This window comes from Trichechus manatus, unplaced genomic scaffold (genome assembly GCF_000243295.1).
Source record: "Trichechus manatus latirostris isolate Lorelei unplaced genomic scaffold, TriManLat1.0 scaffold00087, whole genome shotgun sequence".
NCBI classification, from domain to species: Eukaryota; Metazoa; Chordata; class Mammalia; order Sirenia; family Trichechidae; genus Trichechus; species Trichechus manatus.
Window position 1 is genome coordinate 794236 of NW_004444023.1, and position 15008 is coordinate 809243.

A 15008-nucleotide genomic window follows, 5' to 3' on the forward strand; every position below is an offset into this window, starting at 1 on the left:
AGTTCTTCTGGTCTCAGGCTGATGAAGTCTCTGGTTTATGTGGCCCTTTCTGTCTCTTGGGCTAATACTTTCCTTGTGTCTTTGGTGTAAAAGAACAGTGCACTTTACAAACATGATGTCTTAGATTTGGTGATAGATGGTAAATAGATGATATATATTAGGTTGAAACACATGAATTCTGTTACTCAAATACTTTTGACTTTAAAAAAAAAGTAATATTTTTTACCTAAAGGATTGATAGACAGCTATACATATATGTAGATTAGATAATTAGATAGATCAGAAGTTCTCATTTTTTTCAGGTCTCAGGACCTTTTCACCGTCTTAAAAGTGATTGAGGATCCCAAAAAGTTTTTGTTGATGGGGATTATGTCTATTGATACAGGTAGTCCCCAGCTTACAACGTATTTGAGTTATGACGAACCGCACTTAGAACCTTCCTTTTTTTTTGGACAGTTTATCATTAGTAATAGGTACTATATACATACAGAGTTGCAGCACATAATTTGCTGATGTCATCATATCTGCAAGTTTATATGTAATGTTTCCAACCCCCAAAGACAAATAAAGATCGGATTTATAAAAATACTGATAATAAAAGGCAATAATAATGAAAACTTAAAAAAAAAAATTTGAGGTATTCGACTTACGTCACAACCAACTCACGACAGAGGTGTCGGAACTGAACCCCGTTGTAAGTCGGGGACTACCTGTGTATACCATATTGGGAATTAAAACAGAAAATTTAAAAATACATATCAATTTTCGTTTTAAAATAGCAATAACTTATATACATAACACGTTTTTATTGAAATAACTGTATTTCCAAAAATTGTAGAGAGAAGAGTGGCATTGTTTTATATTTTTGCAAATCTCTTTAATGTCCAGATCAAAAGGAGACGCTGGATTCTCATAGCTGCTTCTGCTTTCGGTCTATTACGATATCACATGTCATGCAGCTCTGTAAAACTCCACTGTATGCCCATGACAGACTGCAAAAGGCAAAAACAAGCGTGAAAATGGTTTTGATCCCCTTGTTGTTGCTGTTAGTTGCCATCAGGTTGGCTGACTCATGGTGACCCCAGGCACAACAGGATCAGACTGTCATGATCTGTAGGGTTTACACTGGCTGAGTTTTGGAAGTAGATTGCCAAGCCTTTCTTATTAGTCTATCAGTCTGGAAGCTCTGCTGAAACCTGTTCAGCATCATAACAACACGCACACCTCCACTGACAGATGGGTGGTGGCTGCGCTTAAGGTGACATGGCCAGGAATAGAACCTGGGTCTTCTGCATGGAAGGTGAGAATTCTACCACTGAACCACCACTGCCCCCTTTTGATGTCGTGGACACCCTGAAGGGGTCTTGGAGACTCCTCAAGTTTTCCTGGACCACACTTTGAGAACCGTTTAAAGATGGAGCTTGCGGGCATGAGCGCTCAGGGGAGGGAGGACAGGGAAGTGGGAAGAGAGACATTAAGAGACAGCTTTCTACGGAGAGGAGGAGTCCTGGTGGTGCAGTGGTTTAGCACCCCGCTGCTAACTGAAAAGTTGGTGGTTCAAACCCACCAGCCACTCCACGGGAGAAAGATGTGGCAGTCTGCTTCTGAAAAGATTACAGCCTTGGAAACCCTATGGGACAGATATACTCTGTCCTGTAGGGTCGCTATGAGTCAGAATTGACTTGATGCCAACAGGTTTGGGTTTGATTTTGGTATCCACAGAGAGAGTTAATGATGGAAGGGACTGGTAGAAAGAGGCAAGACGGACAGACAAATGGACATCAGCGACCCTTTACTAACCAGCAGATGGAGACCCACTGACCCCTCACCATCTCTCTTTCTCTCCATGCAGGTCTACTCCCCGGTGACCCCAGTGCCCACCATGGCCCCCCTAAACTCCTACATGACCCTGAACCCTCTGAGCACTCCCTACCCCCCGGGGGGGCTCCCTGCCTCCCCATTGCCCTCTGGACCCCTGGCACCCCCAGCCCCTGCAGCCTCCCTGGGGCCCACCTTCCCAGGCCTGGGTGCCAGCAACAGCGGGGGCAGCAGCTCAGGGTATGGGGGCCCAGGCCTGGGGCTGGTACATGGGAAGGAGCTGCCGAAAGGGTACCGACGGCCCCTGGCCCATGCCAAGCCACCCTATTCCTACATCTCGCTCATCACCATGGCCATCCAGCAGGCGCCGGGCAAGATGCTGACGCTGAGCGAGATCTACCAGTGGATCATGGACCTCTTCCCCTACTACCGGGAGAACCAGCAGCGCTGGCAGAACTCCATCCGCCACTCACTGTCCTTCAACGACTGCTTCGTCAAGGTGGCACGCTCCCCGGACAAGCCAGGCAAGGGCTCCTACTGGGCTCTGCACCCCAGCTCAGGGAACATGTTCGAGAATGGCTGCTACCTGCGCCGCCAGAAGCGCTTCAAGCTGGAGGAGAAGGTCAAGAAAGGGGGCAGTGGGACCTCCACCGGGAGGAACGGCACAGTGTCTGCCACCGCCACCACCACCACCACCACTGCTGCCACTGTTGCCTCCCCGCCACCCCAGCCCCACCTTCCACCCCCTGAGCCTGAGGCCCAGGGTGGGGAAGATGTGGGGGCTTTGGACTGTGGCTCACCCACTTCCTCCACACCCTACTTCACTGGCCTGGAGCTCCCAGGGGAGCTGAAGTTGGACGTACCCTACAACTTCAACCACCCTTTCTCCATCAACAACCTGATGTCGGAACAGACACCAGCGCCTCCCAAACTGGACATGGGGTTTGGGGGCTATGGGGCTGAAGGTGGGGAGCCTGGGGTCTACTACCAGGGCCTCTATTCCCGCTCTCTGCTTAATGCATCCTAGCAGGGGAGGTGGGAGCATGGTGGGTGGGGTATGGCTGTAGCTCACACCATCAGGCTCTCGGGGCCTGATTCTCCTGGTTGACACTTTTGCTTGTCCCACCAGTTAACATCTTGGTTGGTCTACTGCTAGCTGTGATGACTGCCATCTGAAGGCATCCTGTTGATCCATGGGGTACTGTGATGACCACCATTGCCACAATCTTGGTCGGCCCATTGGGTACCGTGAAGACCGCCATGTTGATTGATATTATTGGTTGATCCATTGGGTGCTTGATGGCCACCGTCTAGGCTGATAATCTTGGTTGGTCCACTGAGTGCTGTGATGGCCATCTTTTTGGCTGACACTTTGAGTGTGATGGTGATACCATTTCAATTCCATCTTCTTTGTTTGGCCCTTTGGGTGCTGTGATGGCTTCTTTCTTGGTAGACTCCTTGGCACAGTAGGTGCCAAATTGGCCACCATTTTGTTTAACATCTCTTTTGGCCCATAGGGCGCTATGATGGCCACCATATTGGCTGGCTGATGTATCAGTGGACTATTATGCACCATGATAGCCACCACAGTCCCTGTGTTGGCCATGCTGGTACTATCTCTTTGGTGTGGGTTGGGTAGGGGATGGAGATGGGAATACTCCTTGGTTTTTTCTGGAGCCCATCCCCCTCCTCTGGTCCGGAAGAAACCAGAAGGGGCTGGTTAGGGAGTGGGGAATTTCTACTGAAGTCTGGTTCTTGCCTGGGAAGCGGGATACTGGCTGTATTTGACGATTAAAGGCACCGTTCCTGCCTCTTTCTGCATGTCTCTTTTCCTTGGCGATGGGCCCTGTGGGGCTTGAACACCTGAGTTTCTGTTCCCCTGTCCCCTCTCCTTCCTGCCCCTAAGAGCTCTGGGGGAGGGGGCGGGAGAGGCATCGACCTGACCTTTGGCCCTTTGCTGTCCCTGACCCCAAGGACAGTTTGTTCAAAGATAGCAGCCCCCGCAGTGTGGGGCCAGGGCAGTAGGGGGAGGTGGCTCTGTGGTGACCAAGGCCATCTCCCAACCCCCACTTCCCAGACACACACCTCCAGTCAATCCCTCTGAGTATCAGGGAGCCTGGGGGTTATTCAATTTTTGAATAAGCTGGACAGAGGGGAAAGGGACAGATAGGTGTTAATCAAAAAACTGGAGACAGTGTGTGTGTTGGCATTGATAGTGTGTTTATGTGGGTGTGTGTAATGCCATGTGCTGTGTGTCTGCCTGTCCAAGTGTGTGTTTGTGTGTGTTGTGAGGGCCTCTGTGGGTCACAGGATATCACTATACCCGCTGGGGTCCCTGTGGTCTACCGCAAAGTGTTGCCTGTTGTTTGTATCCCTCAATTGTGCGAGGAGGACTTCAGTCTCTGGTTTTGTGTGTCTGTTCAACCTCTGGGTGTGTGCTTACGTGGGTGTCTTGGGATATCAGATCTTGTGTATGTGTCTTCATTGTTTTGTGTTTGTGGTTCTCTTTGGACACTGATCTCTGGGTCCCTTTTGGGTCTCACATGATTAGGAGTGTGTCTCTGTATGTCCGTTTGTCTGGACACCCACAGCCTCAAAGAGTATGCATCCAGGTTGTGGGTCTGCCTGTCATTGTGTGTCTTGTGTGTATCTCTGGGAGTCAACGTACGTCTGTGCGCTTATGACAAAGTATGTCTGTGTGTGTGTGTGTGTGTGTGTGCAGTGCCCATTTTTGCTGTGTGTCTGCCACTTTTGTGCTTATATGTGAGTGTGTGTGGAGGGTCTGCCCACCCTAGAGGGTATCTGTCTCTCTTGGGGGTGGGTGTGTGGGGAGGGGGGTCTAGGGGCAGGGACCTGGGTGTCTCTGTTCCTCTGGTCTCTCCCTGCCCTAGACTCTGAGTCAGAGTCTCTGTCTCCCAGGTGTTCTGAGGGAGTGGCTCTCTAGGAGACACAGCTGTGTACTTCACCCCCCTTATTTCACAGACTGGAAACTGAAGCCTGGAATGGGAAGGGGCTGGGCCAAGGCCTTTCAGTGTGGCAGGAGCAGGTGGGCAGGGCTGGTCTGATATTGTTGGCCATGCCGTTACTGTCTCTTTGGTGTGGGTTGGGTGGAGGATGGAGATGGGAATACTCGCTTTGCCTTTGCCTTCTGGGTCGTTACCTCTTTAGCCACTCATTCATTCCTTTATTCAGCGAGCCATTCATTCATTCAAAGACCAAAGACTTTGCTTATCCACCTGTGTGTGTATATGTGTTTAGTGTGTGTATATGTGTGTGTGTGTGATGTGTGTGTATATGTGTGTGGTATATGTGATGTGTGTTTGTGGTGTGTGTATATGGTATGTGTGTATGTGATGTGTGTGGTGTCTGTGTTATGTGTGTGATGTGTGTGTGTTGTATGTGGTGTGTATGTGATATGTATGTGGTGTGTGTGGTGTGTGTGAGGTGTGTGTGGCGTGTGATGTGTGTGTGGTGTGGTGTGGGTGACAAATGTGTGCGTGATGTGTGTGTGGTGTGTGATGTGTGTGTGGTGTGTGTCGTGATGTGTGTGTGGTGTGTGTTGTGATGTGTGTGTGGTGTGGTGTGTGTGTGTGACGTGCGTGTGCTGCGATGTGTGGTGTGTGTGTGGGGTGGTATGGGTGATGTGTGTGCTGTCTCTCGAAGTTTCCACATATCTGTCTATCTGCTTATCTCATAATGTCATCTCTGTCTGTGTCACTGTGTCCCTGACCCTCTCCGGTGCCTTTCTCTCTGCCCGTTGGTTTCTTTGACTACAATGCTCGATCGTTCTCTGTCAGACGGTTGTCCTCGCAGCCTCTGAGTCTTGGCCTCTCTGTGTGTCTCTGATTGTTTCTGTTCCTTTGACTCTGTCTCTCCCTTTCTCTGGGACTCTGCCTCCTTCTCTTGGGGTCTCGGTCTTTTCCTCTCTTGGGGTCTGTCTCCCCTCCTTGCTTGGATCTCTGGTCTCTCCCTGCTCTCTCTGGCCTCCCTCCCTCTCCGGCTCCCCCGAGTTTCCGCCTGTACCTGCCACCACAGGCCGCTGGGCCCTCTATTTCTGTCGCTGTGCCCGCCTTGCCCGGCTGCGTGTCACCCCCGCCCCCTGCCGCGCTGGCTGCTTGTCAGCCGTCCCACCAGCCTCGCTGTCCTGGGCAGGCCGGGGAATTCCTTCTGGTTCCTGGAAAAAACAACTGGGGCCGAGAGAAAGGCCTTCAGTCTCCCTGGGTGCCCGCCCCCCTCCCTCGGGCCTGGGGGTCTCTCCCAGAGTCAGGCGGCCCGAGGCAGGAAGCCCTGCGGTTTCTGGCTTCTCCCAGGCGGCCTCCGGATCTGGCCCCCGCCCCCCGGCCAACAGCCCAAATATTATTCCGCGGGAGGAGTCGGTGGTGGCAGGAGGAGGCCCAGGCTGAAAGAGGCTTTCAGGGCAGCCAGGCCTGGGGCTTCCTGTCCCCAGACCCGGGCCTCAGGCCGCCCCAGTGGGGACCTCAGGTGGCCAGAGGGGCGGGGTGTTGTTGTAGGGTCCTGGCGGGAGGGTGGGGCCATCCATCGGGGTGTCTGGTGGCCACCAGCTGGGCGGGTGTGGGCAGGTGTGACCCCCACCCCAGGGACAGCCGGCTCCCGTCCAGCGTGGAAAAGTACCACGGTCAGACGTGGGATGCATGGACAGACATGGGGACGCCAGGGATCAGGGATGCAGGGGCAGCATGGGGACACCTGGGGAGGCCTGGGCTGGAACAGAGGGAAATGGACACAGCCTGTGGGCCTGAGGTGACATGGCCCAAGGAAGGGCCAGGTCAGGATCCCAGCTATGGGCAGAGGGCTGTCTGCATGGGAAGGCCCTAGATGATAATGATAATATTAATATTAATAGCTAAGGAACCCTAGTGGCACAATGGTTAAGCGCCCAGCTGGTAACTGAAAGGTTGTCAGTTCAAATCCACCCAGGGGATCCGCGGGAGAAAGACCTGGCGATCTGCTCCCATAAAGATTTCAGCCTAGGAAACCCTATGAGGCAGTTCCACTCTGTCACACGGGGTCACTATGAATCAGAATCCACCCGACGGCACCCAACAAGAACAATAACAACCGTGTTAATAGCTAGTAGTGCTTCCCACGAGTTCAGCATCATGGGAACGCCTTACATGAATCAGTTCACTCAGGCCTCCCCCCACCATTTTATTGTTGGTGGAACTGAGGCACAAAGAGGTGAAGAGATAGATAGTGAGGGCCACAGAGATACTGAGTGGGGGAGCTGGGATTTGAACTCCGGCCTTCTGTCCCAGAGTCCTTAACCTCCACGCTATTCCAGAGGCTTGGTGGGGTGGCAATAACACGGTGGGGTCCTGGGGTCCCATGTCTTCCCTCAAAGTCACCCCTACTTCCTGCCATAACCTGCTATGGGAGGAGGAAGGTGGCACCCCCAGAAGCCAGCAGTCCGGGCCATTTAGCAGTGTGTGTGTGTCCGTGTCAGTGTGTTTGTCACTGGCTCTGGTGATCTCTTGAGTATCTTGCTGTCACTGTATCCGTGTCATTGTACCTGCAGGCTCCGGTGCTACTCTGTGATGTGTCTCTGCTCGGTGTGTTAGTGTGTGTGCTTGTATGGCTCTGTGTCCAAGTCTGTCACTGTCTGTCATTGCCCTTTGTGTGTCTGTCACTGTGTTTGTGTCACTGTGTATGTGTGTCTGTCCTGTGTTCTCTGTCACTATATTTGTGTTTTGTCACTGTATGTGTGTCTGTCACTGTCATTGTCTTGGGTGCCTGTCACCGTATCTGTGTCTGTCACTTGTGTTTTGTCACTGTGTCTCTGTATCTAACAACACGGTTACCTGTCATGGTGTTCTGTGTGGCTCTCACTGTGTGGCTCTCACTGTGTCTGTTACAGTGTGTCCCTGTTACTGTGTTCTGTGTGTCTGTTACTGTGGATGTGTCTGGGTGTCTGTCACCATGGGTCTGCGCATATCTGGCATTGTGTGCTGCTGGGTCTGTCCCCCTGTGTGTCACCATTGATCCAGATGTCACGGTGTGTGTTACTCACTGCCCAGGCCACAGGTGGGCGTGTCAGGCCTGCTGGTGCCAGGGCTGGGGCCCAACCTGTCCCACCCTTGCCTGCCATGGGCCAGGCTGGGCGCCTGTTTGCAGTGCCTGCCCCAGGTAAACACCAAGATCCGGAACCCTAGGGCCACCTCCCTCACCTCCACTCCCTGCGCCTCAGCCTGCTCTGGGCCGGGCTGGTCAGAGCCCCCCACAGGCGGTGCCCCCGAACGGGAGACGGGCCTAATCCTCCCCCACCCATGGTCACCAGCTTCCCAGGGCCTCCCAGCTTGGCCCCGGCCCTGTCTGTCTGCTTCTCTCTGGGTGGGTCCCTCTCTTGGTGTCTCCTGACAGCTCTCTGTTTCTTTCCATCCCTACTTCTGTCACCTGGGTTTCTCTTTAATGACCCTTGTCTTCATTCGGTCACTGTCCCCCTTCCCCTGACTTTTCCTGTCTTTCTTTGGTGATGTTCAATTTCTCGGGCTGTTTTTCTGATCTGTTTCCATCTGAGTTGGTCTGCTTTCTCTGGGTGGCACAAATGGTTAAGCACTTGACTACTAGTCAAAAGGTTGGCACCACCCAGAGGTGCCTCGAAAGACAGGCCTGGCGATCTGCTTCTGAAATGAAGCCTTGAAAACCCTACGGAGCAGTTCTGCTCTGTCACATGGGGTCGCCAGGAGTCAGAATTGACTTGATGGCAGCTGACAACAACACTCTCTCTGCCACTTAGTTTCTGCCTCTGTGTCTCTGCCAGGCGTCTCTCACTTTGTCACTCTCTCTCCTTCCCTCTGTCTCTCTGGGTCCCTCTCAGCCTGTGTCCCTCAGTCTTTGCGGCTATCTCTGTGGGTCTTAGAGCCCCCAGGGCCTCTCCATGCCCGGGCCCTTCAGGGAATGTGTGGCCCCCAGCCTCTCGGCCTTAGCCCACTGGTGTATATATATATAAAGGTGTATATACATATTATTTATATCTGTACCCGGGGGCAGGAGGGGCAGACACTGGAGCCTTTGTGTAGCCACTGCCCGCTGCCCAGCCACCAGCCACTCCTCTCCCTTCGTCCCTGCCGCCCGCTGGCCTCCACTACCCCCGCACAGAAAGGTTCCTGTGGGGCCTGCCAGCTTCCTGCGCCCAAGGTGTGAGTGGGCACGCCACGGGCGAGCCAGGCAGGGAGGCCGGGGCATTTTCCAGCTCCAGGGAAGCTTTCCGGGTGGGGAGGGCTCTGGAAGGAATGGAACGTCTCAGCCGGGATGCTGTCTGTCTGCTGTCCCTGGGCATCCCCGGGTCCTTAGCTGGCCTCTCCCTGGGGTTCTCTGAGTCTGTCCCCTCCATCCAAATGTCATGATGACTTTTTCTCTGTTGGTTTGGGTTTCATTCATTCGTGCACATCCTGTTGTTGGGCATCTGGGCTAGGCCCTTTGTTGGGTCCAGGGCACCTAGATAAATGAGATGCTGCAGTCTGTCCCAGCTAATTCTTTGCCGTCTCTGTGGCATTTGCTCCATCCCACTGCTTGAAACTCTCTATTGTTCCCATTAGAACAAAATCCAAAGTCCTTATCATGGCCTACAGGGTCCCCTGACAGCCCTCCACTACCTTTGTGATTTCATTTCCTATGGTCCTGCCTCACTGCTCCCTTGGATGCTTCTGGAACAAACCAAGCAGGCTCCTACCTCAGGGCCTTTGCACATGCTATCCCTTGGATTTCCTCTGGCTCTCTCCCTTCCCTCCTTCAGTTCTCAGCTCCAGTGTCATTGAGCCCTTTCAGACCTCCCTCTAAAATAGCAAACTCCATCACTCTCTAGCCCCACTCTGGTTTATTTTTTCCTTTGTAGGACATGCTGCTCCATGGCATAGCATATTTTATGGGTCTGTCTGTATCTCCCACTTGAGAGTAGGGGCTCCAGGAGAGTAGAGCCTCCAATACTTGCTACAAGGTAGAAGCTGAATAAACATTTGTTGAGGGAGAGAAAGAACCCATTAATCTATTCATCCATTAAATTGGCCCTGTGCTGGGTGAGGAGTCCCTGGGTGGTACAAATGGGTAATGCACTCAGCTGCTAACTGAAAGGTTGGAGTTTTGAGTCTACGCAGAGCTGCCTTGGAAGAAAGCCCTGGCGATCTACTTCTGAAAAATCAGCCACTGAAAACCCTATGGAGCACAGTTCTACTCTGACACACATGAGGTGACCATGAGTCAGAATCGACTGGATGGAACTGGTGCTGGGTGATGCTGGGGACAAAGCAGTGACCAAAACAGTCCCAGCCTTGTCATCACAGGCTCACAGTTCAGTTCCCAGACAGTGATAACCCAAAGTGGGCTATGCTGGGATAGGGAAAACCTGAGGGTCTGTGGGAGACCAGAAGAGGCATCGGAAGCAGCCTGGGAGTCAGGGAGAGCTTCCTGGAGGAGGTGTTAGCTTAAGTTGAGATCTGGAGGATAAGAGTGTGAGCCAGGGACTAGGGACTGGGTGATCAAGAGAGACCCAGCCTTGCCCTTCTGTCTCGTAATCCTTTTTGAGTTTGAGGATGTCTTAACCGTCTAGTACAGACAGACCTGTGTCTTTGATTTCCCAGAACTCCATCTCTCTCTCTCTCTCCCCTCACATGCTCTTAAATTACTATTTTTTGTGCTATGTTCAGAATACTTCTTAATCTCTGTTCTTCTTCATTGTTGTTAGTTGCCGTGGAGTCAGTTCTGACTCATGGAGACCCCACGTGTGCAGAGTAGAACGGTCCTCCCTAGGGTTATCAAGGCTGTGAGATTTTGGAAGCAGATTGCCAGGCTTCTCTTCCAAGGCACCTCTGGGTAGGTTCGAATCACCAACCTTTTGGCTTGTAGTCGAGCGTTTAACCATTTGCGCCACCCAAAGTCTCTTCATATGCTCTTTATTCCCGTCTCTTCATGTCTCTCTTCTCTCTCCCTCCTTCAGCGTCTCTATTATTGGTGTATCGTCGGTGCAGCTGTCTCTCTCAACCTATCTGGACATTTCTCCATTGAGCTCTTGTTTCTGAATGTTGGTCTCATCTCCCTTGGCTCAGGGGGTCTCTCCCTGGCTCTCTCTCTCCTCCTCTATGTCTTCTCTTTCAGTGAGCTGCTTTCTCTTTACATCTCTCCCTCCCCACTCCTGCTGTCTCCCCATCTTTGCCTGGATCTTTCTGCTTCTCCCCTTTTTCAAAGCCTATTCACCCACTCACAGATCCCCAAATAAACCCAGAAGCCCCTCCACCCTGGCTCCACCACAACCCTGGGGGGAGGGGGACTGATCCAGCCCCCCCCCACCCACACAGGTCAGGCCTTCTGCTAGGTTAATGGTTAACCCAACCTCTATCTAGAATACACACCAGCTAGGCTGGGGGTGACACCCCTGCCCCCCACCCCCCACCCACCAGCTGTTCTTAAAGGACCAGGTGTCCTACACAGCTCTCCAGCCCCGACTGGGGCATATGGTACCTCGTGTCTGGAGGACTTCAGCCCTGAGGATTTGGGGCAGGGGGGATACCCAGCCTTTGGGGCGGCGGAGCTGAGCCAGTGGAAGCTGGGAGGGGAGCCCAGGTATGGAGCTCCAGCGTCTCCCTTGCCCCAGGCTTATCGCCTGGGTGTATTTAATCAGGGGTGGTTTTCTCAGCCCTGCCCAGAGCCAGGCTGGCAGTGCCAGGGATGACAGAACACCCGAGACCTGGAGGCTGGGGGATGGGACCCCTGGGTCCAAAAACTGGGGGTTCAGGGTACTAGGACCCTCCAGATGTGGAAGACGAAGCCCCAGTGTCCCTGATACTTGGGAGCTGGGACATGCAGAGCTGTCAGGTGTGAGGCGGACACACGGGTGACCAGGATGGGTCAGGACGTTCTGGTCCTCTAGATTGAGGTGATGAAACACTTGGGTGCCTGAGATCTGGGGGCGAACTTGGGTCTCCCAGCCATGAGTGCTGCCGAGTGATGAAAGACACTATCATTCCCCATCTCTCCTTCCATCTGCTGCCTTTTCGACCCTGCGTTTCCCCTTCCTGGAACCACCACCTCAGGGTGGCAGAGGACGACGCCCGGATGGGGGCTGGGCTCCTAGAGCTGTCCCCCTCACCTTAACCCCTGCTTTGCCGCAGTGGGTTAATGCCCGCCCCGTGACGTCAGCATGCAGGAAGTCCTGGTTAATGATCAGCCCACTCGGACAGGTGCGGGACAAGGCCGCGCACATCAGAGGCGGCCGCGGGGGGAACGTCTTTTCCCCCCGGCCATCACGACGTTCTAGGGTGGCCGCCGATGGCACTCGTCTCCCATTTCTAACTTCCCAGGTGTCCGCCTCTAAAGGCTCTCTGGCACCCCAGAGATCTTGTTTCCAAGGAACCAGTTAGTTTACCCTGTGGAGGTCAATTTTCCCTCGAGTAATCCCTCTAACAGTCTAGCCTCAGTTCCCTCCCTGCTCAGCAGGAACCCACTGCCCCGTCTCTTCCTTCTCATAGGCACCTAGTCCTCCACATTCACAAAGAATGGACCAGCAACAGAAAAAAAAAACCTATTCCCAAGCTTGGCTGTGCGCCCTATGCAAGTGCCATCCCCTTTCTGAGCCTCAGTTCTGTCACCTGGAAAACGGGCGGTTGGCTAGAACATTTGTGGGCAGCATTTGCAAAAACAGCCAGCAGGCCGTCTGGGTGAAGGGCGCCACCTGGAGGTTTCAAGGCAACAGCCTCTCCCTGCAGGATTAGTTTGGTCCCTAAGGAGGCGCAGCATCTCAGTCAACTAAGGGACCCAAAAGAAAAAAAAAAACCATCTTTCGGTTTATTGAAGAAGGAAACGGGGTGGGAGAGGGGAGACAATAAAATGCTTTTGCTTCGTTTATAAAGAGCAAGATCTCAGGAGACCCCTTCTCAAGGAAGAGGGCAATTCTCCGCCAACTACAAGCAGCAGAAAAGCCAAGCCAAGGAATGGAGAGGGAAATTGAAGGGGCCTGGGGACCCCAAACACCCCCTCGAACAGGAGCCACAAGCTTTCTCCCCCCGCCCCCAATGCATCTACCCCAGGGAACCCATCGGGGCTGACAAAGGGAGTATGTACACGGGTGGGGGAGGCACTGGGTTGGGTGGGGGAGGGAATAATTTATCCACAGCAAAGGTCATCGGCGAGGGGGCAGGGAGCAGTAGCCTGGTGGCAGTGGTGGCCTAGGGGTCCCGCTCTTTCTTGACCTTGATGTCTCCAGCAAGGATGGTGGCAATCTCACCCTGCATGAAAGCCCAGGGGACAGAGGAGCCCACAAGTGGGCACTTGTCTCCACTGGGGCAGTACACCTCGCCCGCTGGGCCCTGCGCCTTGATAAACTCCCGAGAGCAGGGGAAACAGAACTTGTGTCCGGGCACTGAGGGGCACTGGACGAAGTGGGTGTCTTCCAGCCGTTCCCGGCATAGGGTGCAGCACAGGGGGGCCCCCGGGGTGGCCCCGGTGCCGCTCCCACCTCCGCTGACAGCTTCGGCCCCTGCCGTGGGGCTGACTTCTGCCTCGCCATTGCGAGACACCAGCCGATGCTGGGCTGGAGGCTGGGCTGTGGAGGAGGCGGCAGGGCTGGCACCGCCTGCCCGCACGGGGCCCCCACCCCCACTAGGGTCCTTGGGTGAGTGCCCCAGGGCCTCGGCCACATTCTTCAGAGCAGCAATGGGTGAGGGCACACCGGGGGTCTCGGCGGTATACGGGCCCCCAGGTGCCACCCAGTGCCGCTGCTGCTGCTCCTCCGTGGTCAGCTTGCCAGCCGCCTCGCCTTCTGGCTCAGGGGATGCCTTGCGACGGCGGGGTGTGGGAGCCAGGTTCCGGGATGGGGCTCGAGGGGGCGGCCCACACAGGGCTGCAGGGGCCGGCTCTGGGTACTGCTGGGGCAGGGCCTCCGCGGGAGCTGGCTCTCGGAAACTGCGGACCCCATCGGTGAGCAGCTCACCCAGCTGGCGCCATTCCCCTGAGCCATGCCTGCGCTCATATTCGAGGTACTTGAAGCCTGAGGAGGCCAGGGCCTTGCCTGGCTCCCGCAGAGCATCATGGAACATCTGTCGAGCCACTGCCAGGACTCCCGCGTACACATTGCCCGAACCACATGGATACTCGGTGAAGAGCTTCAACTCGAACTCGTAGCCTGGAGGGCGGGCAGTAGCATCAAAGGCGAACACCCGCCCCACCAGCCCGTGATCCTTCTTGAAACGGACATTGAAGGGGGCGCAGGCAGACAGTGCCAGCAGCTGCTCGCGCACCGCTTTGGGACGCCCGTGCCACTCCTCTGCTCGGCCCCGCATGGCCTCGTTCAGTTCTGCCAGACAGTCCGCATTCCTCTGCTGTTTCTCCTTCTCGAAATCAGAGCCGAAGGTTGGACGGGCAGGACTCAAACCAGGTGCCAGCGTCAGGCCCCGGCTTCCCAGGCCGGACACTGCTGCTGCCAGGAGCCCGGGAGGCACCAAGCCGGGCATCGAGCCAAGCAGGGCCCTTCGAGCCCCCTCGGCCACAGCCTCTTCTCGGCCCAGCCCATTAGCCAGACGGGACCCTAGGGTATACTCCAGGGCGGGAGAAGGCAGAGGGAGGCGGCCAGACGAGGTGGCTCTGTCATAACGGTCCTGTCCCGAGACGCCGCCGCCTGCGCCCGACGGCTGGGGCTGAGCCTGTGGGGGCGGTAGCTGAGGCCCCTGCGCGGTGGCCGCTGCCAGGTCCTTGGTGGACGGGTGCTTGAGAGCCGGGGGCCCAGGCGAGCGGCCCTCGGGGAGCACGTGGCTGCGCTTGAGCTGGCGGGCAGCGTCGATGAGCAGCTCTATGCGGTCCGCGCCCTCGAAGTTCACGCAGCCGCGGCACACAGCCTCGCTGAAGTCCCACACCATGGCCCACGGCATCTTAGGCAGATCGCACAGGTAGCACCACTGGCGGCGGGACGCCTGCACCGACGCCATGGCCCCCGTGCGCGTGCCGCCGGGCCCCCGCGTTCCACCTGCCGCCCACGTTCGATCCGAGCCGCAGAAGTTCGATTCGCGTCCCCGGGACCGCGCGAGCCACGGCCCGGCCTCCCAGCCGGATCCAGGCCCGGCCCCCCTTCCCCGCCCCCTGGGCCCTAAGCCTTTTTCCTCACTCTCGCCCCCCCTGAAAAGGCAGGCAGAGGCACGTCGGGGCCCTCGGCCGGTCCGGGCTCCGGGCCGAGGCGCACAGGTCGGGCC

At 55.3% G+C, this 15008-nt stretch overlaps 2 protein-coding genes across 2 annotated transcripts in view; one reads left to right on the top strand and one right to left on the bottom strand.

The window, feature by feature from the left end:
* The window catches only part of FOXA3 (forkhead box A3), a 9924-nt gene extending 7030 nt beyond the window's left edge, over positions 1–2894 (top strand). The window contains exon 2 of the mRNA XM_004381591.1: positions 1853–2894. Within this exon, the coding sequence (XP_004381648.1) occupies positions 1853–2845 (993 nt within the window). The 3' untranslated portion in view covers positions 2846–2894. The remainder of the gene's footprint in view (positions 1–1852) is intronic.
* Positions 2895–12588: 9694 nt separating this feature from the next.
* IRF2BP1 (interferon regulatory factor 2 binding protein 1) lies at positions 12589–15002 on the bottom strand. Its single transcript, XM_004381592.1, has one exon. It carries the CDS (start codon positions 14745–14747, stop codon positions 12993–12995), a length of 1755 nt encoding a protein of 584 aa, XP_004381649.1. The 5' UTR covers positions 14748–15002; the 3' UTR covers positions 12589–12992.
* Positions 15003–15008: the final 6 nt, after the last annotated feature.

What these genes read in the sequence shown, in the direction of transcription:
- IRF2BP1 (XM_004381592.1), bottom strand. Translation starts at nt 14,747, where the DNA reads ATGGCGTCGGTGCAGGCGTCCCGCCGCCAGTGGTGCTACCTGTGCGAT.